The sequence below is a fragment of the Eptesicus fuscus genome, chromosome 11, assembly GCF_027574615.1.
Source record: "Eptesicus fuscus isolate TK198812 chromosome 11, DD_ASM_mEF_20220401, whole genome shotgun sequence".
Lineage (NCBI taxonomy): Eukaryota > Metazoa > Chordata > Mammalia > Chiroptera > Vespertilionidae > Eptesicus > Eptesicus fuscus.
In genome coordinates, this window is record NC_072483.1 from 50,434,201 (window position 1) to 50,461,484 (window position 27,284).

Sequence of the window (27,284 nt, forward strand, 5' to 3'; positions counted from 1 at the left end):
ATGAAGAACTAAATAGATTGGCTTAACAACAAATTAGACATAATAGAAGAAAAAAAAATAGTGAACTGGAAGATTAGTAGAAAATAACTTAATGAAAACAGAGATATAAAAGTTTAGAAAATATAGACAAAGGTGTGAGAGGCATATGGGACTCTGTGAATAGGTTTCCCATATGTGTAGTTGAAGTCACAGAAGGAAAAGTGAGAGGGAATATGGAGGGGCAAAAGCAATATTTTAAAAGATACTGGCTAAGAGTTTCCTCAAACTATTTGTTTATCTAGAGCAGTGGTTCTCAACCTTTTTAATGCCGCGACCCTTTAATACAGTTCCTCATGTTGTGGTGACCCCCAACCATAAAATTATTTTCGTTGCTACTTCATAACTGTAATTTTGTTACTGTTATGAATCGTAATGTAAATATCTGTGTTTTCCGATGGTCTTAGGCGACCCTGCTAGCGAATTTCGTGCACTGGGCCTCGTGTGTGTGTGTGTGTGTGTGTGTGTGTGTGTGTATAGTAGTCTGAATAGGAATGTATGTGTGTGTGTGTATGTGTGTATGTGTATATATATATATATATATATATATATATATATATATATATATATACTGTTGTGTACTTTTTTGGCAATAAATATATATACATACACACACACACACACACACACACACACACACATACATTCCTATTCAGACTAAAATTCACACTTTCCTATAACAGTACTAATTCCCACAGGTTGAGAACCGCTAGCAGGGTCACCTAAGACCATCGGAAAACACAGATATTTACATTAGGATTCATAACAGTAGCAAAATTACAGTTATGAAGTAGCAACAAAAATAATTTTATGGTTGGGGGTCACCACAACATGAGGAACTGTATTAAAGGGTCACGGCATTAAAAAGGTTGAGAACCACTGATCTAGAGGATTGTCAATTTTATTGATCTCTTCAAAGAACCAGATTTCTGTTTTATTGATTTTTCTCTATTTCTGCTTTTAATTTCATTGATTTGTGCTTTTATTTTTATTATTTCCTTCCTTATGCTTGCTTTGGGCTTATTTTGCTCTTTTTCTAGTTTATTAAGGTGAAGCTTAGATTACTGATTTCCACATTGGCTTTTAAGTTTCTCTCTGGATATCTATACTAATAAAAGGGTAATATGCAAATTGGTCACGACGCCCTCACAGTAACAACCGAACAGCAGCCTGGGTGGGGCGACAAGGCCAGCAGAGGAGTTAGTGAGGAACGACCAAATGACTGACCAGCAGGTTGCATGGGGCGACCAGGTGGGCAGGGCGGGTTAGCGAGGGATGACCGAACGACTCACCAGCAGGCTGTGTGGGGCGACCAGGCCAGCAGGGGGGCAGTGAGGGGTGACCAGACCAGCAGAGGGGGGTAGTGAGGGGCAACTAGACCAGCAGGGGGGGCAGTTGGGGGTGACCAGGCCGGCAGGGGGGCAGTTAGGGGTGATCAGGCTGGCAGGCAGAGGCAGTTAGGGGTGATCAGGCTGACCAGGGGGGGCAGTTAGGGGCAATCAGGCAGGCAGACAGCTGAGTAGTTAGGAGCCAGCAGTCCTGGATTGTGAGAGGGATGTCTCACTGCCGGTTTCGGCCCGATCCCTGGGATCGGGCCAAAACCGGCAGTCGGACATCCCCCGAGGGGTCCCGGATTAGAGAGGGTACAGGCTGGGCTGAGGGGACCCCCTCCCCCTGTGCACAAATTTTGTGCACCGGGTCTCTAGTGTGTGTGTGTGTGTGTGTGTGTGTGTGTGTGTATCCATTCCTATTCAGACTATAATTCACACTTTCCTATAACAGTATTAATTTCAGGCACAAGAAATTATTACAGAAAAAATAATTTATTTTGTAAAGAACATCTTGAATACTAGTATTGGAAACTAAGCACACTATTTTCTTAATAGTTGGTTTTCTGAATAGATTGACTCAGATAATATTGATAGCGTCAGTTCATTGCTAACTAAATACACCTTAAAATATTTTTTAAGGTCAATGAGATTGAATTTAATTTTGCATTCATTTTTTCTTCTTAGGCAGTTACATAGATTTTTTACCTGCTATAATGGTTTGAGACTATATTTTAGATTTAAAAAATATCTTTCTTGCAACAGTGGAATGAGTCTAATCTAACAGTTATGATACAAGGTTTGTTTTATAGTCAATCTCTTAATTTATACCTAGACCAATATCTCCTTGTGTATATATTATCAGTATAGAAAGCATTTTATATTTGCAGGATACCAACCTACAAATTTATGCATATTTGATGATTTTCAAAATTATTTTCTTAGGAAACATAACTTTTGAAACAATGATGGAAATTCTCCGAGATAAACCAAGTGGCATTAATATGGAAGGAGAATTCCTGACCACTGCAAGCATGGTTTCTATTTTACCTCAAGATTCCAACTTTCCTTGCATTCACTTCTTCACTGGGACTCCTGATCCTGAGAGGTAAAGTCACAAAATACTAAAACCAGCAAGGGGTCATGGGGTAGGGTAGAATCTTTAGTCTGTTGATGATTTTGTCAGGCTTTTTTTTTTTTTTACACAAATACAAAAATAATTTTTGGGTGCATTTCAGTTCAAGTTTTCGTCTGCCATTTCCATATGTGCATGAATGCCATAACTGTCCTCATTTTTGTTGGAAAAAATGTTAATAGTTTCTTGTATGCAGTCATCCCTACATCCTCTTTCCCCAAGTATATTTAACATTGTCAAGAAAAGAAAGTAGAAAGGTTTTCTTATGCAGATTTCAGTATTATAATATTAGATGATTAAGAGTTAATAAAAAAAGTAAATGATGTAGTGTGCTGGATTTAGATGGTTCCTTATGAACTCGTATCTAGAAAATATATTCATGTAAAACTTAAAATATCAACAGTTCAAGTTGAGTAGGATTTGTATAGACTCTTGATTTAAGTCATTAGTATCTCTCACAAAACTTAATACAAATTACATTTAGAAATGATCTTATATTCACGATCTTTCAGTGTTATAGTCTTTCATATTATTAAAGACTAGAGGCGAGGAGGCACCCCGCGGGGGGCCGGGACTCGCGCCTGACCCGTGTAGCACCAGCCGCTGCATTGTGTCTGCTGGGGTGGGGGCAGACGCTCCTGTGTGTTGTGTCTCCGCTCTGGCCCGCCCCCAGCCCCAGCTTCCCAGTGGTTGCTGAGGCTGGGGGTGGCACGCAGTCCCCTCCCGCCCATCTTGCGCGCGCAGCTCCTCCTGAACAGTCGTGATGCAGCCTCCTCCTGAGCGGTTGTGATGCCCGGCTAATTAGCATATTTCCTGTTTATATATATATAGATATTTTCAAGAAAAATCTGTGAATCCCTTATTAATACTGCTGCTAATTTTCATCCAAAATCTTAATCCTCAATCTGTAACTTTGAGAATTGTTCTTACCCTCTGATGAACTATAATTTTACTTGACACTGCTTACATGCTAGGCATTTTGTTAAATTCATGGGAATACAAGGCTAAATAAACCTCGGTCCCCTGCCCTAAAGGAGATCCCAGTATACCAGGGAAGACAGCATGGCTGCAACTCGTATGACGGGAACTCATTAGTATGTAACAAGTTAATAGAAACATCTAACTAGAGGGAACCTTACAAGATTTAGAATAATGATGAATATTTAAAAATTCCCCATGTGACAATTTAATAAAATACTTTTTCTTCTAGATCTGTTTTTAAGCCTTTCATATTTGTGCCAAATATTTCACAACTACTGGACACCAGTTCACCAACATTTGAAGTTGAAGACCCAGTTAAAAAGAAGCCACATTTTAAGACTAAACCTGACAGAAGACACCCACTCTACCAAGAGCATCAACAGGCATTGAAAATAATAGATAACAAGGAGGTATGATTAGATTATGTTCTATGTTTATCATTACAAGTAGTTTAAAATATGAATCAACCCATATTTTGTCTTTAAAAAAATATTTTTATTGATTTCAGAGAGGAAGGGAGAGGGAGAGAGAGAAAACACCAATGATGAGAATTGTTGATTGGCTGCCTCCTGCATGCCCCCCACTGGGGATTGAGCCCGCAACCCGGGCATGTGCCCTGACCAGCTATTCAAACCATGACCTCCTGGTCCATGGGTCGACGCTCAGCCACGGAGCCACATCAGCTGGGCAATCAATTCATATTTTGAATTTTAGTTTTCTTTCCCTCCTTCATATACAAACATGTTTAAAAATAGTTTATATGCTTTGACTGTGATAGAGCTCTATTATTTTGTATCTTTGGTTAAAAATAATGATTAAGAATATGTTGTGAATCTTTTAGAGAGATGTAGGATATTAAGCATAATATCAATAGCTACTTGTTATTGAGCACTATTATACACCAAGCACCATAGTACTATTACATGGAATATTTCATTTAACCTTTACAGCCTCTTTGTGAGGTAGGTACTATTATTATCTCCATTTTACTGATAAGGAATCTAAGACTTCAAGAGAGTTTAAGTAGCTTGCTTATTATATACTTCACACCCAAAATTACAAAGCTACTGGAGGGCAGTTAACCTAGACTCTTATATAATGTTCTTAAGCATACAGATTCAGATTAATTTTAATTGAAAGTGCTTTAAGAACTCATTGACTTAAAATAATAATAATTAATTGGAGCTTTTATAAAATAATAAATGCTTATTATTTTAAAATGTAAGCATTATAGAAGACTATAGAAGATTAAAATATCACTAGAATCTTCAGAAATAAGCATATGTATTTTTTGGGGGTAGATAGACAGATGGATAGATTAATAATTTTATATCCATACCTCTTCTGCCCTCTTCTCTCTCTTCCTCAGAGATTAAAAAAAAAAAAAAAAAAAGATTAGAAGGAAATGGAAGGGCTACGGAAAGGCTTTTAACAGATTCCCTGCTATGAAGGAAAAGATTGGCCATTTTATACATTTTTCTCACCTGTTTCCACCAACTCCTCATTTTTATTGCCTATAATTCCTATAATTGCCTATAATTTATCAAGGTATATGTATTTATATTCTATCTACATTAAATGAATTAAATGCTTTTTCCTTTTATTTTGTCTGTAGCATATTTGCAGAGTTGCCATGCCTCTCCCTGCCATCCCCACCTTGCTTATGCTTAAAGCAGAGACCTCCTATTTGCTTTATCTGGGCCCAGTTTGTTTTCACTTCTGACCTACAGTGTAAACACTTTTTGGTAGCCTGGTGGCAAGGAGTGAAAGGCAAGCATTTTGTTCTAGGAGTCCACTGTGTGCTAACTAGGGCCTAGTCCACTGGGCCAGAGGTGTCATCCACTCCCTGGGCCTCGTTTACGGTCTAGACTCAACACAACAGTGTGAAATATGATGAGTCCTCTGGTTTTTCTTGCCTCTGCTCCAGTTCCTCAGTGATATGTTTCAAGAGTGTCTGCTCTGGAGGGATTTCCCCTCACTCATCCTCCCCAGCAGCCTCCTCATTGCCCAAATCGCTTTTGCTAGTTTTCTAGAGTTGTCAGCTTCCTTTCCCCTCAATACTGCTCTGGGAGGTGAGTTTTGTAGACTTACTAAATGGTTGTTAAACTAAATTAAATTGCTGATTGATATTTTCCCAAGTAATACCGAAATAAAATTTTAAAAGCTGTTGCTATTTTAGGCTTTATTTAATGGGCATGAAATAGTGATTGACAAAAAAAGTAATGGAAAGACAATAGAATTTGAGGCTAGAAGTGACAAAGAGTTGGGTTCTAGTCCTGGCTTTACAAATAACTACTTCTGTGTCTTAGGGAAAGTCAATCCTACTTGCAGTTTTAATTTACATTTGTTGACTACTAATGAGGTTGACATTTTCCTCATATGTTTATTGGCCATTAATATTTCCTCTTAAAAGACTTGCCTATCCTTTTCCTTGGTTTATTTTTCAATTGATTCTTGGTTGTTTTGTCTTCTGCCTCAAAGAGGCAAACTATGTGAATAGTAAGTCTTCGTTACATTTCAAATTTTTAATCTCAACTTGTTTATTTGACTTCTTTACAGACAAAATTTTTAAATTTAGTCAATTATACTTGTTAGTCTTTTCCTTTAAAGCATCTTGATTTCATGCTTCAAAAGGCCTGCATTACCTCAAGATAACTGTAACTTCTGTATTTTCTTCCAGTAGGTATATATGTTTGAAAAAATATTTAGTTTTTTAATTCATCTGGAATTTAATTTTGCATATGCTATAAAATAGATTCTAACTTTGTTTTCCAAAGAGGTAACCAATTATTCCAAAACAATTTATAGGCAAAATGTATTTTTTCTTCACTGATATGAAATGAAATTTCTTCAGAAGACAATTGTATACAATGTTAAGGTTAAGTATCTTTATTTTGTGCTGTTTTGCCCCATAATGGTTCAAATTTTAAAAATTATGCTCACTTTATAGTAATTTTCTTATATTTTAGTTGCTCCTTCCCTTGAACATTACTATGCTATTTCCTTTGTTTATTCTGATAATATTATTTTTAAATATAGAAGATCCAAGTTCATAAAAATATCTCAGCCTCAATTTTCAGCAGCATTCCCATACATAATTAATACCAGATTTTCAACAGTTCCGTTATTTGTCTTTTAGGTTTCTTGCTTATAGACTAATCCTACATAATTATTCTTGTTTTTTCCACTAAAAATAACTAACAATTTGGGGTTAATAAAATAACTCGACCTTTAGAACAATGATTTTCTCTGAAATAATTTTATTTCTTCTATATCTAAAAAATAGGAGGAAGGGAACCAAACAAGAAGTAGAAACCAGAATGAACAAACCTTGCCTATAGGGTTGGTTAGAATTTGGTGAGACTTGTGTGTGTTCATTTATTGTTATTCTTAATTGTTCAGGAAAAAGCCAAAACAATGTTGGAGAACATGAGAAAACTGGAGAAAGAACTATTCAAAGAGATGGAATCAATCCTTCAAAACAAGCATCTTGATGTGGATAAAATTGTTAATCTTTTTCCTCAGTGTGCAAAAGATGAAATTCAAATTTATAAGTTAAATATTAATTCTTAATGATCATCTAAATGGTCAACAATCTTCCTCAAAGTCAGAATCAATCACCGTGGTAAATGACATGAACCTAGTGTGAGCAGATATGATTATTCTTTAATATCATTCAAGTGATAGCTTGGCTATTAAAACTGCATATAATTGCTGAAATATCAAGAAAGAAAATAACATTGAAATTAGACACATATATTATGGGATAGCCAGTTGTTACATCAGGTACTGACCCATGTTGTTTTTTTTGTAGCTGCAATAACTTTTTACAAATAACATATTCAATTCTGCATAAGGCATGAAACATTAAAATAATTCATGGATTTAAGTTTATTATAATTATGTATTGTCCTCAATTACAAGAAAGAATTTTTTTCTTCAATAATGAAAAATATTGTGAAGTTTTGTGTGCTTTAGGCAAATGTTAACCAGCTCTAACAAAGTGTTCCAGATTTACACATTAAGTCTTATTATAGTGTACTAGAGGCCCAGTGCACTGGGGAGGAGGGTGGTCCCTCAGCCCAGCCTGCGCCCTCTTGCAGTCCGGGACCCCTAGGGGGATGTCTGCCCACCGGCTTAGGCCCACTCCCTGCGAGTGGGCCTAAACCAGCAGTCGGACATCCCTCTCACAGTCCGGGAGCCCTCGCTCCTTACTGCCCGCCTGCTCACTGCTCCTTACTGCTCTTCTCGCTGCTCCTTAGCGCTGCTGCAGAGTCAGGAGAGGCTCCCGCCACCGCCGCTGCACTCACTAGCTGTGAGCCTGGCTTCTAGCTGAGTGGCGCTCCCCCTGTGGGAGCGCACTGACCACCAGGGGGCAGCTCCTGCGTTGAGCATCTGCCCCCCAGTGGTCAGTGTGCATCATAGTGACCGATCTTCCTGCCGTAATGGTCGCTTAGGTTTTTATTATATAGATTCATTCTGAAAATGTACTTTTATTAAACTCAAATATGCTCTTTGTCAAGACTTGGATGACCAGTGAGCCTTTAGCTATAATTTTGTAGCATTTTTTTGACCCTACCCCTTTGTAGGATTTCATGTTAATATTTTAGAAGAGTTTGTGTGGGAGATTAGGAAATGGGATAGGAAATACCATTTCTGTGTCTCAAATTTCCCTCATCCTTTACATCTTTTACTCTGTGAAAACAAAAATAGGAAGGAGATAGTAAGAATGAAATAGAATTATTAGTGTATTATGAACATTTTAATGTATGATATATTGTGGACATTATAAATGAGTAATAATCTCTGCCCAAAGTTTATAAAACCTTGTTAAAATTACATTGATGACAATTCTTGGGGGGAAGAGGGTGTGGAGGGTGTGGGAAGAGATTGGACAAAAATCTTACACGTATGGACGAGGACAGTAGGGGGGCTAAGGGCATGGAGTGGGGTGGGAACTGGGTGGAGGGGAGCTATGGGGAGAAAAAGAGGAACATCTATAATAATCTGAACAATAAAGATTTATTTTTAAAAATTACATTGAGATTACCAAGGGTCAAAGTTGTAAATATCTATAATAATAAAAGCATAATATGCTAATTAGACCAGATGTCCTTCCGACAACTTTCTGGACGAAGCCGGGGTTGCGAGGGAAGCCCGGGTCCTGGGTGCCTGCTGGTGGCCTGAGGGAAGCCCGGGTCCTGGAGGGAAGCCCGGGTGTCAGAGGGAAGCCAGTGCTGGCAGCCGGGGGAAGGAAGGCCTACTCTTGCATGAATTTCGTGCATCGGGCCTCTAGTAAACAATAGAAAAACCCAACTCAAAATAACATTATATATTTATTGGTTTCTAGAAATGTCCATTTTAGGATTTTGATTATATCATCATATTTATTAGTCACTATCATTGCAACGAGGATTGTTACTAAAGTAGTGGACCATTATATATAAAGAGTACCCAGGAAATTATTTTTTAAAAGTTCTCTCATAAAAACCACAATCTGCCTGATATTGCTCTTGTTTAATACAAGGCTGCCATTAAAAAAAGAAATGATAGCTATCTCAGGCTCTCAGTTAATTCTGTTTGCCTTAAGTGTGATTCAGTGATAGATTCTCCCTAAATCATGAAGACCATTGGCCAAACCTCATGTATTTCCTCCCTTTCTCTATTTTAAAAAAAATATATTTTATTGATTTTTTACAGAGAGGAAGGGAGAGGGAGAGAGAGTTAGAAACATCGATGTGAGAGAAACATCAATCAGCTGCCTCCTGCACACCCCCTACTGGAGATGTGCCCGCAACCAAGGTTCATGCCTTTGACCGGAATCGAACCTGGGACCCTTGAGTCCGCAGGCTGACGCTCCATCCACTGAGCCAAACCGGTCAGGGCCCTTTCTCTTTTTTAGTATATGAGGAACTAAGGGTAAGCAGTACATTGATTTATTCAGGGACACATACTTTAATCTTATTTCTCTAAGGCTAGCACATTTTCACTTTATCTTTTGACACCACCTGCGACTAAACTAGCACCATCTCTAACCTGGACAACTGCAGTTAACTTAATTCTTTATCTCCATCCACAAGAATCACTGCAGCCAAAGGGATCTGTTAAAATGATAAATTTAATCATGAATTTCCCTCCTAAAACTAAAGAAAACACAAACCCCACGATCTTATTTTTTAGAGCAGTTTTAGGTTTAGAGCAAAAGTACAGAGTTCCTATATCCTCCTGTCCCATTATGACCAACCACCCCACTGTCCCACAACAGAATAGTAGGATTGTTATAATTGATGAACTTACATTAACACATCATTATCACCCAAATCCATAGTTTACATTAGGGTTCAGTTATTGTACTTTCTATGGGCTTGGACAAATGTGTAATGACATGTATCCACAATTATAGTATCATACAGAGCAGTTTCACTGCTCTAAATATCCTCTGTGCTACACCTATTCATGCCTCCCTCCCCTTAACCCCTGGCAACCACAGGTCTTCCTGTCTCCAGTTTTGCTTTTTCCAGACTATCATATAGTTAGAATCATACAGCATCTTTGCCACGCCTACCACTCTTTTTTTTTTTTTTAATCTTTACCTGAGGACATGCTTAGAAAGAGGAAGAGAGAGAGAAAAAAAGAAATATTGAGTGAGAGAGAAACATTGATTGGTTTCCTTCCATACATGCCCCAACTAGGGAATGAACCCAAAACTCAGACATGTGCCCTGACTGGGAATTGAACTGGCAACCTTTCAGTGCATAGGACGATGATGCTCAAACAACAACCAACTAAGCAACTCTGGCCAGCTGCCTACCAGTCTTGATGTGGCTTCTTTTTGAAATCCTTAGTTGAAGGACTTCAGCTAGATTTCAGGTGGTTTTGAATGATGGTTGTTTTGTAGTTTAGTTGCAGTTCTGATGTGGTTGTGGGAGGATTCTAGTATTGCATTTACCTAAGCCACCACCCTGACTGGAAGCCACTGTTGTTTTTTTAAAATTTCTGCTATGCTGCTTTTTCAATTACTTGAATATGCCCAGTTTCTATATCATGTCTGTACTCTCTGCTTCCACATTCATTTCATTTGCTCCTTTTTATGTAAGTAGTTCTTTTTATCCTTTAGAGTTTCACTGAAACATGGTTTTCTCAGGGAAGTTTTCCCCACTCCACACCAGGTCAGGTTTCTTGTTATATGTACTCAGAGCCACATTGATCCTGATCATAAATGTTATGTATTTAACATCTGTCTCCCACAGTAAAATAGAAGCTTTATGAGGATAGGAACCCTATTTTTTCCCATAGTTGTATGTTCAGTGTTCAATATTCTGTCTGCACAAGCTCAATAAATATTTTGTTAAATGAACATTCAAGTATTGATGGAAATTTATACAGTCCTCTTCTCTATCTGTAAAGTTAAGAAAATTAGGTGGACAATCAATCTGTACAACTTGGTAGTCTTTGATAAGTCTCAGGTCAACCTGTTGCCTTTTTCCATATTCAAAATGGGAATAAGAACTCCCCAGATAAAGACACGGATTATTATAAAGTTATGTAAATTAATTTATAAAACAATTTAGGACACTTTCACTCAATAAATCCAGTGTGGTACTTATATGGGTAATTAATGCTTTGTAGTATATTTTAGAAAACTTAAGATTTTCTTAAATTTCATGTGTTTCTTAAAAATAAAATATGTAGTAGCTAAAATTTAGCTTTTTGTTTGGGGTCAACCCTTAAATGATGTTTATTATTTATAATTATGTGATAAATCAAGGAAATAATCTAATAAACCAAGTATTTTAGAGAAAGCTCATTTGATCTTTGATGAAAACCTTAATTTATATATTAATCTTCAATAAAATTTTTTCCCCTAGAAATAATTATGCAGTCTAGAATTTTGTAAAATTATTGCCTACTTATAAAACTTGCCAAAAACAGGTACTACAGAGTGAATGTTTTCTCTTTTTAATTACTTCCGGCTTTTATCATACCACATGTAGAAATTTGTCATCCTATCTTTTCCTGAAGAATGGTGATAACATTTCTGATCCTGAACTGTGTTTCTAACCATCATTCATCACTTGACTATCTATGTTCAGTGGTCTAAAGTAATATAGTATTTTCCATAATATGAGATATGAAGAGACAAAACCTAAGAGCTATATTCTGCTGCATAGGAAACATGTTAAATAATAATTTTACATTTTTCTTTGGAAACTTACTGACCATTAATCGCTATTCTGAAAATGCCAAGTACACTTGACCTTATTCTAAAAATATTGAAATTTAAGTACAAGCTAGTCATGGAATTACTCACTGAGAACAAAGAAAAGAACAATTGATCATGTTGAAGATTAGCATACAAGTGGTAGATTTTAGTCAAAATTGTATCATAATTTTTCCAGCTGTGACCCTGCATGTTAAAAATTATGAAATATGTGAGTCAATAAAAAGAGTTTACTGAGTGCATAATTGAGCAAGGCCTGTGCACAGATCCCACAGGGTCACGAAGAATGGAACAATCTCAGGAGACCCATTTAAGAAAACATCAAAAACATAGAAAATACCTCTATGATGGCTTCTGCATTATTCAGATTACTCAAAGAAAAGATGTTGGTAGTACAAGTTGAAATAGGTATTTTTATTGAGAAACTTGCTTTGTCAGTGAGAGAGTAAAAGTTACAAACATTTTAATTTAATAAAATTAACATATTCTTAATCCTAAAAACATATCTTAAAAGCCTTCTTTTTCTGAACCTGCAAATCATTTTGACCCAGGGTTTTTTGTTTTTGTTTTTTTGTTTTCTTTTAATGTCTCTCATGGAAAAAGATGCTGCTGATTCTGCTCGTGCAAATAACAGAACATGTGTAGTATGACTTGTTCACAAACACAACTAATTTTCCACTTGAGTTTGAGTTGCCTGCATGCATGTGAGTTAGTATCTCTTGCTGTAGCTATAAAAGTCTCCTGGCACAACAGTGAGGTTTTATGCTATCTCCTGAGCAGTCTGAGAGTTACACTGTGGTCATATTTTTTTATAAAAGTTCTGCAGCAAGACAATTCTGCTGAAAAATATCCTCATTCCCTAATCATAACTTAAAATTGCTATAGGTTAATATTACACACTAATGTATTTACAGGCATATCTTGTTTTACTGAGTTTTGCTTTATTGTACTTCACAGATACTGCATTTTTTACAAATTGAAGGTAAGAGTCTCCACCAGCAAAAAGGTTACAACTCGCTGAAGGCTCAGATGATGATTAGCATTTTATAGCAATAAAGTATATTTAATTAAGGTGTCTGCATTGTTTCTCAGACATAATGCTATTGCACACTTAACAGACTACAGTATAGGGTAAACATAACTTTTATATGCATTGGGAAACAAGACATTTGTGTGACTCACTTTACTTCAATATTTTCTTTATTGTGGTGGTCTGAAACCAAATCTACACTATCTCCAAGGTATGCCTGTACTTGCTAAATACATTAGGCTTCCATGCAGGTTTAAAAAAAGTACTTATTAAATGACTTAACCCTATAAATTATTTTCTAAATGATTTTTACATATGAGACACTGAAAGTATGAGATAAATAAATATTTAAAACGTTTTAAATAAGTTAAACCAAAACTGACACCTAGTAAGTGGAGGTTCAAAGGTCATGTGCATAGATTTCTTTTTAATTTACTGAAGGAACATAAAGCTTATCTGAGGGCAACACTTAGTAATCTTCAAATTTATTGATTTTTATACATGGACACAAGAAAGACTAAATTCTAAATGTAAAAGTAGGATGTTAGGCTTAGAATTTCAAAATCTTGGCTTGAAGTACATAGTTTTATTCTTCTTTTTAATTACAAGGAATAAGGTAACAGGGTTATCCTTCCACACTGTGATGCTTTGTGCAAATGGTATAAATGATACATCACATAGCAATAATTTTTTGATAAAATTTAAACAAATCTCAAATTATTATTTTTAGCATAAAAGTTAAAGATGAAACTATACTTCTGTTGATGGATTTTGTAGATGATAAGATTTATGGAAGTTCTTATTGCTCTTCTAATGGCACAGTTAGTATTATGGATAGAAAAACAAGAAAAGATGAACCTTAAAAAATAGTGTTTCCAGTTTTAATGAGTACTATTTGTCAAGGAAATGGAGAAAATATAATAAGAAGGCCTCTTATTAGAAGCAGTAAATCCTTTTTTAGGAGGTACTATCAATACGTGCAAAGTTGTCATAATTTAAGGTCCATTTTCTACTAGCAATATACCTGCCAAATTTGGCAATTGAAAGGAATAGTAAATTGGATATTGATTTTGAAATTAGAGCAAACAGCTGTAGGAAGCAATGTTTTAAAATGTTGGCGTAATTAGTTTTAAATAATTATTTAACAATTAGTTATTATATTCATTCAGAATTTTAAATTTTTCCTAAAGTCAGTTTCCTGTGTGCTTTACATACACATAAAATCACAGAATGGTAGCATGGGGTGGGAACACACCATATTTTACAGAAGAGGCACCTGAGGGTCAGAGAACAGACCTGGGGCTAGATACAACTTCATGTGGGCTTCTCTCCTTCATAACTTAGGTCTTAGGGGATAGGGATGAAGGCTCAATTTCTTTATATCTTTCCTGCTGGGTTGTGGTTGCATTAATAGCAGGAGGACTCTGTTCAGGGCTCTTTTGAAGAAATCTGTAAAACAAGTACTCATCCCGAAATTCATAGTCATTGGTGATATGTTGGATGACTCCTCCTTGCACCAGTCTGTCTCCATATAGAACAGCTTCACCACGGTCAGAGGCGAGGCCAACTTCAATCAGCCAGTTCACCAGGTCACAGCCACAGAAGGTCCCAGCCGAAGTCTTTGCACCACACCTGTATGTCAAAGGAATGATTCACCCATATGGTCTGTAAACTTGGTATCAGCACTGCGTGATAGAAGACAAGCAAGGAAAAATGGGAGGAGACAGGGAAAGACAGCATGATAGTTAAAACTGTGGCAGGAATGACCTCTTCTGAGTATAAAGGGTTTAACTCACCTAACCCTAGAAAGACCCACTGGAGAAAAAATGCCAATAATGCCTGTGAAAATGGAAATGCTTAAACCAAAAAGTCCACTCAGATAACATAAATTCATCTACAAATAAATATTCTTTTTATAGTAGATAGCCTTTTATGATCAGATACATTCTGCAGACAGCTGAATATTATATATTTAGTAAGTTATACTCATAAGTAATTTACCTCAGAAACATTAAATAATATTTTACAAGCTCCTTAAGAAGGACAATTTAAACTACTCAAATCAAACTTTGTATTTTCTGCTTATCACACTGCCCATGAATAGCCTTTCTTCTTGCCCTCAGCAGCCAAGACAGATTTACTGATATGTCAGCAACTTGCTGCATTAGGAAGCAAGGGAAGGATAAGTGAGATTGGTCTTGTTACAAATCTAAGATTTTTAAAATGTCCTTCCTAATGCAAATGTGGGGTGCCTCAAGTAAAAAATAAACAAGGGAAAAAAATGTAAAAAAACCAACCAAATGAATTCTGTACATTTTCATACAATGTGCAATAGATAATATGAATCTGTTCAGAAGAATCAGTCAAGCTGTAAAACCCAAAGTGCTTGGGAAACAGTGGATGAAAATCAAGATGAAATGACTGGGGCACTTATATGCATACTAGAGGCCCAGTGCATGAATTCATGCACAGGTGGCATACCTTCACCTGGCCGGCGATCGGGGCCCATCGGGGCTGATTGGGGCCAGCCGGGGGGAGGGACCACGGGAGGCTGTCCACTGATCAGGGCTGGCCGGCCGGGGGTAGGGACCACAGGAGGTTGGCCAGCTGTGGGAGGTTGGCTGTGGGAGCACACTGACCACCAGGGGCCAGCTCCTGCATTGAGCATCTGCCCCCTGGTGGTCAGTGCGCCATCATAGCGACCAGTAGTTCGGTTGTTCAGTCGACTTGTTGAAACGGTCGCTTAGGCTTTTATATATATAGATATGCATAGCCCATGGACACAGACAATAGCATGGTGAAGGCCTGGGAGGGGTGGGTGCAGGGTGGAGGGGGTCAATGGGAAAAAAAGGGGACATCTGTAATACTTTCACCAATAAACAAATTTTAAAAAAGAAAATCAAGATGAAATAAGGAATAGGTGACAAAAATCTTAAAACATTTAACCACAAATGAATATACATTAGATTTTAATATAAAAATTAGAAAAGAGGCTAATATACATGAAAAATTTTCTCAAGTACATAAAATCACGATATGTTGACATCAGTATTTTACTTATTAATATCTTAATTTATGCTTTGCAACCAAAACATCACTTTCAACAGAAGCCTCAATATTAGAACCTTAGTCTGAGCCTTCATCTTGCATGCTGACTTTTAATTTATAGCCCAACACCTTCTATCCAACACCAAGGGAATAATTTTTGCTTCCTGATGACTGATCAGGCAGCTAAAGCACAGCTCACGGAATTGCAGAGACAGAGAATGTGCCTCTGTGCGGCTGTAGGGCAGTGCACTGCCAGCGAAGCCCCATTCTGCGGCCCGGGACCAAGGCAGCTGGCAGTCCTGCAAATGGCAAGAGCTATGCTTCCTGATTGTGGGCAATCACAGGGGCCTGGTGGAGCTAACGGGGAGTTCCCTTTTAAAAATTTAAATAGTAGTTTTAAAAAATAATTGTGTTTGGCTCGTAAGGGTGAGAAGCTAACTTTTCTTCATAGTTTACCATTTCCATAGATTTTGTCACCTAACTTGGAACAATCCAGAGACCCAGCCTCTATTTTACAAATGAGGAACACTAAGGTTTGGAGAATTGAACTTGCCCAGTGTCACACAGCTAAAAAGTGGCATACCCAGGAATTGAGTTCTAGTATTAGTCCCCTATTTTGTGCCCACCCAGTGAGTCCCCATTCCACTAGCTATATCAGGTTGCCTTCTGGTTATTATGAAATATAGTGGCATAATAATATGTAAATAAATCATCCTAAATGGTAACTTTCAAATTTTCAGTTATAGACATAAAAGTATTTGGTTTTCTGGTTTATTTTTATCTCTTTTTACAATAACTAAAAATATTGGTAACATTTGTTTTTTTATTTCCTACTGCATACTCCATATCTTGAGAATCAGAAGAATAAATATGATACCTTAGACTAAAGGTTAGGACTTGAGGTGAAAAATAAGCAGCAGAATTAAAATTTTTCAGTGAATTTTCAGTTTAAGTTTATTAAAAGCAAGCACTAAAAGGAAATATTCATGTTCTCCATCACACCAGCCACATTTAAATAGCCACAGTAGCTTAGTGGCTATACGACTGGAAAGATTAGATGACGGTTAAGAGTGTTTTTCTGTCCTCCACACACTAATTTAAACTGTGATGCAAATGCTAAAAAATATTTTACATGCTGTGAAAGAAAATTCTGAAATAAGATGAGAATGAAAATTTTTTAGTCTAGTTCTTTTTGGAGGGATATATTTGTACTTCTAATTTTTCTGTGAAACTAAAACTGCTTTTTAAAGAGTAAAGCATTTTTATTTTTCAATTAAAGTTTACCTCAATATTATTTTATATTAATTTCAGGTGTACAGTATAGTGGTTAGACAGGCGTACACTTTACAAAGTGATTGCCCTGATATTTCAATACCCACCTGGCACCATACATAGTTATTAAAATACTAGAGGCCCAGTGCAGAGATTAGTGCACCAGTGGAATCCCTTGGCCTGGCCTGTGGGGATCTGGCCAAAACCAGCTCTCAGACATCCTCCCTGGGGCCCTGGATTGCAAGAGGGCACAGGCTAAGCCAAGGGACCCCATCGGTGCATGATCAGGGCCAGGGAGGGACTGTGGGAGGGCTCCAGGGCATGTCCAGCCCATCTCGCCCAGTCCCCAGCAGCTGGACCCCAGCAGCAAGCTAACCTACTGATCAGAGAATCTGCCCCCTGTGTCAGTGTGTGTCATAGTGACTGGTTGAACAGTCGCAGGAACAGTCGGACACTTAGCATATTAGGCTTTTTATATATATAGACTAGAGGCCTGGTGCACGAAATTTGTGCACAGGAGGGTGTCCCTCAGCTCGGCCTGCACCCTCTCCAATCTGGGACCACTCAGGGGATGTCCACCTGCCATTTTAGGCCTGGGCCTAAACAGGCAGTCGGACATCCCTCTCACAATCTGGGACTGCTGGCTCCTAACCGCTTCTGCCTGCCAGCCCGATTGCCCCCTAACTACTCCCCTGCCGGTCCGATTGATGCTTAACTGCTCCCCTGCCAGCCCAGTCGCCCCCAACTGCCGTCCCCTGCTGACCCGATCGCCCCCAACTGCCCTCCCCTGCCACTCCGATCGCCCCCAACTGCCCTCCCCTGCTGGCCTGATCTCGCCCCCAACTGCCCTCCCCTGCAGGCCTGGTTGCTCCCAACTGCCTTTCCCTGCCGTCCAGATCGCCCACAACTGCCCTCCCCTGCCAGCCATCTTGTGGCGGCCATCTTGTGATGACGTGAGTGCATCACGTGAGGGCGGGAGGATCATCTAGGCTTTTATTAGTATAGATTACTGAATATATTCCCTAGGCCAGCAGTTGCCAACCGGTGGTCCACGGACCACTGGTGGCCCGTGAGGTCTGAAAGGTTGGCGACCGCTGCCCTAGGCTGTACTTTACATCCCTGTGACTATTTTGTAACCACCAATTGTACTTCATACTCCCTTCACCCTTTTTACCCAGTCCCCCAATTCCCCTTCCCTCTGGCAACCATCAGTCTTTTCTCTATATCTATGAGACTATTTATATTTTGTTTGCTTATTTATTTTGCTCTTTAGGTCCCACATATAATTGAAATCATACGGTATTTATCTTTCTCTGTTTGACATATTTCACCCTCTATGTCTAACCATGCTGTTGTAAATGTTACATTTTCATTTTTTTATGGTGAGTAATATTCCATTGTACATATGTACCACCACTTTTTTACCCACTCATTTATTGATGGGCACTTGAGTTGCTTCCATATCTTGGCTACTGTAAATAACAAGCAGCAGAATTGATTAAGAGAAGAAATTTCACTTCATTTTCTTCACAATATCATTAGTAATATGAAATAACTAGAGCTGGGGAATACAAAATCACTTCTAAATCCAATGTATCTCAAAGTTTTGTGAAAGACACTAATAGTCAATATGAAGTGAATGTTAATATTCAAGTACATTTTGGTTCCTTCTTAAGTTTTCCCATTTTATATGGAAATTGGAAGTTATCTGACATTTAAAATTATAAAAATCAAAGTGATAATGGCTCTTATAGTATGCTGTTTCTTAAACTATAAAATGACCCATACTATTTTAACTTTTGCATGTATATATGATATTAAAAAGAACAATCATGTAGTCACAACTGCATTACAAACCAAAATTATCACCTAAAATATAATTATCAGGAACTTATACTAACCTTCTTTCTTTGACTATGTTCTGGATACAGAGGTCACGGTGGTAATGGATAAATTGTTGACAGGTCATTTTTATTTCCTCAGGAACAGGAGAATCCCTGTTTCCTGCTGTTTCTTTATTGTTCCATAGAAATTCAAGTCTGAAAACCAAAATCGAAGGAGACTGTTTTTAAGGAAAGAAAAGCACTGAGAGAGAACCCGTCCTGCTTATTACCCCATCAACATGGCTGTTTCAAAGCTGTCATTTACTAAAGCTGTCATCTGCAACACCAAGGCGTCATTAGTGTCTGAAGCAGAAACATACTTAGCTTGCATTCAGTTTCCTATTCAAAGTAGGCTGGGGTGGGAGTAAGGTGGGGTGCAGTGGGGTAGTTTATTAAATTGTTCTGGACATTTTATAAAATAACCTCCAGACATGTTTGACCCATTTCAGTTTCTACCATAAATGAAGTTTCTTATTCTACATCCTACTGTTTGAAATGCAAAAATAAATTACAGAGATCAATTATTTTATTTAATCATTTTCCAATTTCAGTACCCAAAAGGCACATAATAAAATCTGGAGTTCAGAATAATTCTGTTTCTGCCAGCGCAGACAATTTTTTTGCCCCAGACCATTTTTTAAAAATGTTACTTCACTTTTTAAAAAATATATATATTTTTATTGATTCCAGAGAAGAAGGGAGAGGGATAGAAACATCAATTATGAGAGAGAATCATTGATCTGCCGCCTCCTGCATGCCCCCTACTGGAGATTGAGCCTGAAACCCGGGTATGTGCCATGACCTCCTGGTTCATAGGTGGATGCTCAACCACTGACCCACACGGGCTTGGCTCTGTTGACTGATTTAGTTAACATTATGAAGCTGCTAACTAAGTTCAGTGACTTTTCTATTATGCTTTTCCTCTCCCATGACAGGATTATGACAGACCCTGGCAACTATATCTTAATGATGATATTAATGATGATGAAAAAGAAGGAGAAGTAAGAAATAACAGTTAACATTTACTGGGCACTTTTTATATCATTATTAGTAGAAACTCCATTAACACTTACAGTTTCTACTAATTTTGACTTTGAAAACAAATGAAGTACAAGACTTTAAAACCCCCTCCCCCACCATTTCTCCCACCCACAAGTTGGAGTATTCTCACTTCATTTTTTTCTTCTTCTTCTTCTTCTTCTTTTTTTTAATCCTCGCCTGAGGATATTTTTCCATTGATTTTTAGGGAGAGTGGAAGAGAGGGAAAGACAGAGAGAAACATCCATGTGAGAGAAACACATCGATTGGTTGCCTCTGGCATGCAACCTGACCAGGGCCTAGGCTGGGGAGCGCCTGCAACTATGATATGCGCCCTTAATTGGAATCGAGCCTGGGACCCTTCGGTCCGTAGGCTGATGCTCTATCCACTAAGCCAAACTGGCTAGGGCTCCCTTCATTATTTTTCATAAAGAAATTTCCAGTCTGAATTCAAAGCAACTCTTCACCAAGCTATGAAAACTCAAACATTTAGAATGAAAACTTGAGTTTTCTACAAATTGTCAATCTGATAGAGAAATTCTGTGGTCAAAGGAGAAAGACAATCCAATATAGACCTTTGGGGGCACATCACCTATTATTCCATTTCTAAATAAATTTTCAAATTTGATTTTACTTTATGTAGTTAATGGCACAGATAGAAACCAGCATCCATTATTTCTGATTAAAATGCAAATTGCAATGTTGGATTGGGGAGGGCAGTTGGATTGATAATAGTTTTCTTCTAATATCTTCTGTGCAATTATTCACAACAAATATGTGAATCAACAGATAACCTTTCTGTGGTGGTTGTTGACGCTTTCTGTGGTCTCCCAGCAGTTCGTTACTAAAGACTTAAAAATATCAGTATCTTAATAGGCGGCTTTGTCATCACCTTCATGTCAGGGTAGGTAGGTAGATATTAATAAAGGAAGGGAGCAAAGGGAATCAGACATTAAGAAGCCTAACCACCCGGGGAGCTGAATCGGACACTGACCCTGCTTCACCGGGAAGCTGCAGCATTCATAGGCTTCCCGGGCACCGCTGCATCAGGACCCAATCCCTGAAGGGGCAGTGTGGGTCATTATAGGTCACTTCCAGAGATCATTATAGGTCACTTCCAGAGAAGGAATAGAAACAGCAGGAGAAATTCCTCTGCTGGGCGCATGCCCAGTCAAAGCCAAGATGGTGCAGGGGAAGATGCTTCTACTAGGAGGCATGGGCAGTAAGAGCCAAGCCTGGGGAAAGGATTGGATTGGATAAGGGACACAGAACCCTGGAAGGTCTAGGACATGGATTTCTTAGGGGGAGGAACCAGCAGAAGCCCATGAAAGATTAGGAAGTTGATTGATTAGTTTGAAAAAGCACCTAGTCCTTACCAAGCCCAAGGTAATAGAATCAGCTTAACAAAGTTCTCCCTCTGTAACACGGGCTCCCCCCCTTTGTTCCCGCCACTTCTTTCCATAGCAGCCATGTGGCCCTAGAAGCCACCTGGGGTCCGGCACACCCCATGGGCTCCAAGTGTGAGCCTGTGTATGGCAATGCAGCGCCAGCTGGAGGACAGCCAGGAACAGAAGCTAAGCTAGCCGGATGATGACGGAGGCTGAACTGGACTAAGCTTTCATATGGACTGAACCAAATTACAGGATTTCTGGGCACTGTCTTTGTTCTGTGCTTGTTGAAGACAAGGCTGGACTTGGTTCACAGCAGGACGGAACTGCCCCGGGACAGTCCTTTGATTTTCTTTCTACAATAAACCTCACCACTAAACCTTATCCTCCCATACGTGGGTCCCTGGAATGCTTTCCTTGCGACTCCATGAAAGGGCCTCATTTCCTCCAGCAACATCTACAGATATACATTTTTTTTCCCAAATAAATTTACCTTCTTTTGAAAGGTCGAATGATTAAATGTTTGTCCAATCCAAAGATGCCAAAGGAAATAAATCCCTATGGAAGAAAAAAAATTAGATTTTATGAATAGAACAATAACATTTCAAGACAGAGAAATTATGGAAGCCACCAAATTTAGTGCTTGGGGAAAGCAAATGTGTATGATTAAAGCAACATTTTTAATAGAATGCACAGGAAGACCTTCTAAAATTTAGTGCCTGGAGTCAAGTATGATATTTGGCTGCCTCTGCCCATCATCTGTCCTACTAATCATGATGGGTGATATAAACCAGTGCGGAGCAACCATACGTGTGTGCTGGCTTACTGAAGAAAATGAAAACATTTAGGGCTTTATATCTTTGTTTTTCCCTTTTAAAAAAGAAAAAATATTTCACATTGTACTTAAGTATTTCCTTATTAATTTTCTATTAAGACTTCAGAAATTACAGAATTTAAAAATGCTGTAGTATCTGAATATAATGCAGCAACTGAATAAAACTTATGTGAAATGAAACTGGCTAGCTGGTACTTAGTGAAAGGGCTTGAAAGGAGGTGAGGCAAACTGGCAACAGATATGAGCCACGATCAGGATGATGAGGGAGACAGGAAGTTGGGAGCTGCTATTTGTCAGGCACAATGGGGTAAGGATTTAAGTGCGGGTGGGTGGGAGTTGGGATGGAGAATGCAATATATTACATGAGGACCTACCTTTCTTCACCCAGAACTATAAATAACCACAAGGGAATGATCTGACTACAACACTCAATACATCCCCAAGAGAAAAATGGGATGTGGGAGTGCAGGGTGTGTGTGGGGGAAGGTTGTGGTATCTCTCTTACTCCTTTGAAGCACTTGAGCCATAGCTGTGGGGGCAGGATTTCAAACGCAACATTCTGGCATTTGTGTCTGTTTGTGAAGCTTTCCCAGTCCCAGTCCTGGGATGGCTCAGCTTGGAGTGGGCTTTAAAAAGGCAAAATGCTGAGTGAGGCTATGATTTTTCCACCTCGTATTTTATAGTTCTTGAGTACAAAATCTGATCTTAGTATCCCAAAGAAAGGGGGGCATCAAGTAGCCCTTGAGATGCTCATGTCTGTCTGTAATAAATTGCTTGAGGTCACTTGTCTACCTAGACATGGCCATTTATGCTGCCACAATAATGGCAAAACAAACTCGAAATATTTCAAAAAAATTAATGTTATGGAAAAACTTGCAGGGATATCTACCGATAAATGTTAATTAATTCACATGGCCAATTCTTTTAGATTTCATAGGAAAACCCAATAATTTTAAATAGCACTTTTTATCACCTGATACTCAATCGGGGGACTAATATTCTCTAATTAAAAAGTAAGTGATTGACTACAGAATCAAATTTTGAAATTTGCACATAAAAGACATTTTTCCAATATGCAAAATGTCATTTATCCTTAAATATTCATTTCAATAGTGACATAAGGACAATAGCACCATTGTATTAGTTCTTCATAGAATTTTAGTTTCTAATTTTTAAACTAGGATGATAATGTCTACCTTGCAAGTATTGTGAATATTTAAATGGGATAGTTAATATAAAATGCTTACCAATGGTAGTATATTATATCCTGACAAGGAATGGTAACTACTATCTATACCTGGCCAATTATACACCAATTTATAATTTTTAGAAAAGATTTAAGTACCTATTCAATAAATATCAAAATGTAAGTGAAATAATGTAAACCAATTTAAGTGGCTAAACTAAAGGCTCAGAGAAGGTAAGTCATTTTCCCAAAGTGACTTATTAAGACCACAACGAAGTTTAAAAAGTGCTTGGAACATCTTGTTGTTGCTTACATTATCATTCTTTATCTCAAAACCAAAGCAAAAAAAACAACGATTTGGTATTTCTGACTATAACACTCAGTGTGCATTGTGATGACTTTAACCAATATAATAATCCATCTCTACTAGAGACAGGCAGCAGCTGTCAGCTGTCATGTATACCAGCAGCTGGCAAACAAACGAAACCCTTTTGATTTAAAAGAAAAGCACATCCGTCCTGCCACCCCCAATCACCCCATCCAGACAAACAAAAACCTCTCAAAGTTCTCAGTAAATAAATACCTGGCCAAAGTTAAACACAGCACAGAAAAACTGTAACTCAACATACAGTCTTCCAGGCTCTTGGTTGAATAGCCACCATAAACAACTAGAAAGATTCTGTAAAGGAAGGAGAAAATAGTATTTTTAAATGAAATAAGCTAATCATTTCTCTCTATCCAAAACACAGAACAATAACTTACCTACTACTTAATAATTAGGGAGAAAAAGACTAAAGGGAAAAACATGTAGAGAATATAGAGGCTTTGTCTTTCAAACAAGAAGTTTCAACCTCTCCTCTTGACAGATGTCACTCAAACAGCATCTATTCTGATCAGATTTGAAGCAAAAAGACACGAGCCACAATACAGAGCTTACATAATATATCAGGACTGCCGACTAGGCTAAGACAGGACTGATTGATCAAATTTGAAGCAAAAAGACATGAGCCACAATACAGAGCTTACATAATATATCAGGACTGCCAACTAGCCTAAGACAGAACTGATTTTAAAATTAGTTCTACACAATGAAAACAATCACATCACTAAGCAACAATTCTTGGCAGCATTTCTTTTTGATTTTTGTTCTTAAACAGCAATTAAAATGGTGCTGGCTGGTATCATTCTGTGTAACGAGCATCCCAGTTTGAAAAGGGTAGGAGGGTCCCTCATAAGTTATATGGTCCATTTTCTACTTTTAGGCAAGTTACATTTGAACCATCTAAAATAATTATATAAAAACAACAGACAATTCACAAAAGAGGACATAAAGGCAATTATAAAAACCATTTAGTAGTAAAAAAATGCATTAAAAAACAAAGTGCTATATTTTACCTATAAAATTATCTAGTTAAAATGTTTATAATAATCAATGTTGGTGAGGATACTTTACAAACCTATACTATTCCTTTGGAAAACAACTTAGTAAAATGCACCCAAAGGCAAAGAAATATTTATACTATTTTATCCAAGTTTCCCAACTTGGAGAATCTATCATAAGGAAATAAACTGCATGGAAATGTTTATTAGAGCATTTTTAAAAACTAGGAAGGCTCTGTAAGGAATTGGTTAATTATAATGTACCTCCTCTGTGGTTTACTAAGGAGCCATTAAAAGTAATGGTTATGAACAACTATGCAGCAACGTGCAAATGCTTGACATAGTGACAAAGCAGAATATAAATCTGTATATATGATTAGAAAAATGTATTAAAAAATAGAAGACAGTAGTATGATGGATATTTTTCTTCTTTTCTCTATTTTGTAAGTATCTATTATGTGAAGTGGTTATGTTATTTTCATAACTTAAAAATTATTTTTTAAAGTTTATTTATCTGAGGAATATCTTCTGAGAGACCACCCGGGCGTTTATCCACTGAGGTCAGTTAAGGAGTACACTAGGAAAAAGCGGCCCTGCACACATCATGAAGATACCTCGTCTTACCAAATTCTAGGTTCAGAGTATAGAATGAGTAAGTGGTTCTAAGCAAAATAAGCTATGGGACATTTAGGCAACGCAGTAATGTGAATTATTCATTCCTCTTTCCCCCAAAAAACATTTAGCTCAAGGTTTTGGATTCAGATGGCCTAGCTGCCACTCCCCTGGGAAGTAGTAACTGTTTTTCCCAGACGCCTTAATAAAACCTTTGCCAAACATGTAAAGAAATGGCCCCAAAACAAAATCAGAAGAAACATTTACAGCAAATAGGCCAATAATGAGAAGTAAACACAGCAACACATGTCGAGTCAGTTGCTGGTCTCCACTCTGTAGATACTGCTCTTCTTCCTGGACTAATATGCAGCTCTGGGAGTTACAGCGACTCTCACAATGATCATCTATAAAACAGTAAGTACAACAATTTGTAATCAGAGCTTTTTATTTGAATGCATTTTAAATTCATAATGACTTCCTAAGCAAAACACCACATATGCACATTCAGCTCTGAACCAGTATATTATTTTAGATGAAATCTGAGGAAGGCTCCTTCATGTTGTTTCAAGAGTTCTACTTGTAGGGTGTTTTTATTTGAAAAAATACCCAGACATAAACATGAGTAGTATGCAATGGTTCCCTTCTACACTATTCAACAATGTAATATATATATATTTAAGTCTAAATTAATAATTCAAGTTTCACCTGTAATAAACGTACATATTGGTCACAAATACCCTATTTTGATAACTGTAAAACAAGTTTACTACTACCACTTAGCTTTCATTAAAGAGTTTAAAACTTATCAAATAAAATAAAGGAACCAAATAAAAAATATCATATATTTTATTCACATATAGAACCAAATCAAGTCACAGGCATGACTCTAAAATAGAGGTGAGGGGCCTTTCCCAAGAACCTTTTTTTCCCCTTCCTCAGTTTCACTATACTAGTATATGGCATCAAAATCAGGGGAGAACATTTTTACAAAACATATGTCTAACATACAGTCTTGTTTCAGAAAGTTAGTGACTAAAACACACAGTTTTATGGCTCTTACCCTCAAGCTAATAATAAAAACTTTACTTCCTAAAGACAATGTATAGAAAAAGCCATATGTTCCCAGAGATTTAAACATGATCTAGCATAATAGCTAATGGCATGGGGAAAGTTTACAATGTTGCTAAGTAAAAAGAAAGTAGGCTGCCAAACTATCTCTTTGGTATTACCCTATTTTAATAAAAATTACTGGTGTCTATCTTCATGTAGGAAAATTCTACAGTATATATAATAACCTGGACTTAAAATATTATGTACAAATATTATAAAAATGGATTTTAAAAAGTTCAATAATTTCATCTGCCTTTCTTATACATTGCAATATTTATTTTGCCTTTGTGCTATGCCAGTGTTTGTGGTTGAGAAATTAATTATATTATAAAACTCTAAAATTTCTCATTCGTCCATGGTCCATGGTTTTATTTCTTTTAGACTTTATTTTAGGCTTAGAAATGATACTAAATTGTGTGAGCAGACAAAGCCAATTTATGATGGCTCCATTCTATGTAATTTTCACAAAATATCAGAGAATTGAAGAAGTCCCTTTTGTTTTTAAAAAAAATCAGCATTATTAATGAAGAAAATGACAAATAAGCAAAGCATAAGATTTTTGGAGAAAAAAGGCTGTTAAATAAAAGTACATGTTGAATTTGTCAATGGGCTTTACTATTAGGTATATTGTATAAGAAGAAAAAAATGAGGAAACCTTGGGAATTCTCAGGTCAAGAAACATTAGCTTTAGAAAAGAAGTACAAAAAAAACCCCCAAAACTGAAAGTTTAATAAAATGTCAAAAGGGACTTCCTAAGAGAAAGTCAGTGAAGGTCCAACATCCGACATATTTTTACTTCTT

General features: G+C 37.4%; 2 protein-coding genes across 4 annotated transcripts in view; one reads left to right on the top strand and one right to left on the bottom strand.

Annotated features, from left to right (window-relative positions):
- Nucleotides 1-12,751, top strand: part of SCRN3 (secernin 3) — a 27,578-nt gene extending 14,827 nt beyond the window's left edge. For 2 of the 3 annotated variants that reach the window (XM_054722800.1, XM_028140933.2), the window contains 3 exons: nt 2,310-2,472; nt 3,710-3,890; nt 6,883-7,356. In XM_054722800.1, the coding sequence (XP_054578775.1) occupies nt 2,310-2,472; nt 3,710-3,890; nt 6,883-7,053 (515 nt within the window). In that variant the 3' untranslated portion in view covers nt 7,054-7,356. Of the gene's footprint in view, nt 1-2,309; nt 2,473-3,709; nt 3,891-6,882; nt 7,357-12,658 lie in introns of those variants that run through there. The other variant, XM_054722801.1, reaches the window with a different exon arrangement.
- Nucleotides 12,095-27,284, bottom strand: part of GPR155 (G protein-coupled receptor 155) — a 44,559-nt gene continuing 29,369 nt past the window's right edge. The window contains exons 14-18 of the mRNA XM_054722799.1: nt 25,641-25,777; nt 23,965-24,060; nt 21,854-21,918; nt 18,953-19,090; nt 12,095-14,363 (exon numbers count right to left, since the gene is read on the bottom strand). Coding sequence (XP_054578774.1) covers nt 14,072-14,363; nt 18,953-19,090; nt 21,854-21,918; nt 23,965-24,060; nt 25,641-25,777 — 728 coding nt within the window. The 3' untranslated portion in view covers nt 12,095-14,071. The remainder of the gene's footprint in view (nt 14,364-18,952; nt 19,091-21,853; nt 21,919-23,964; nt 24,061-25,640; nt 25,778-27,284) is intronic.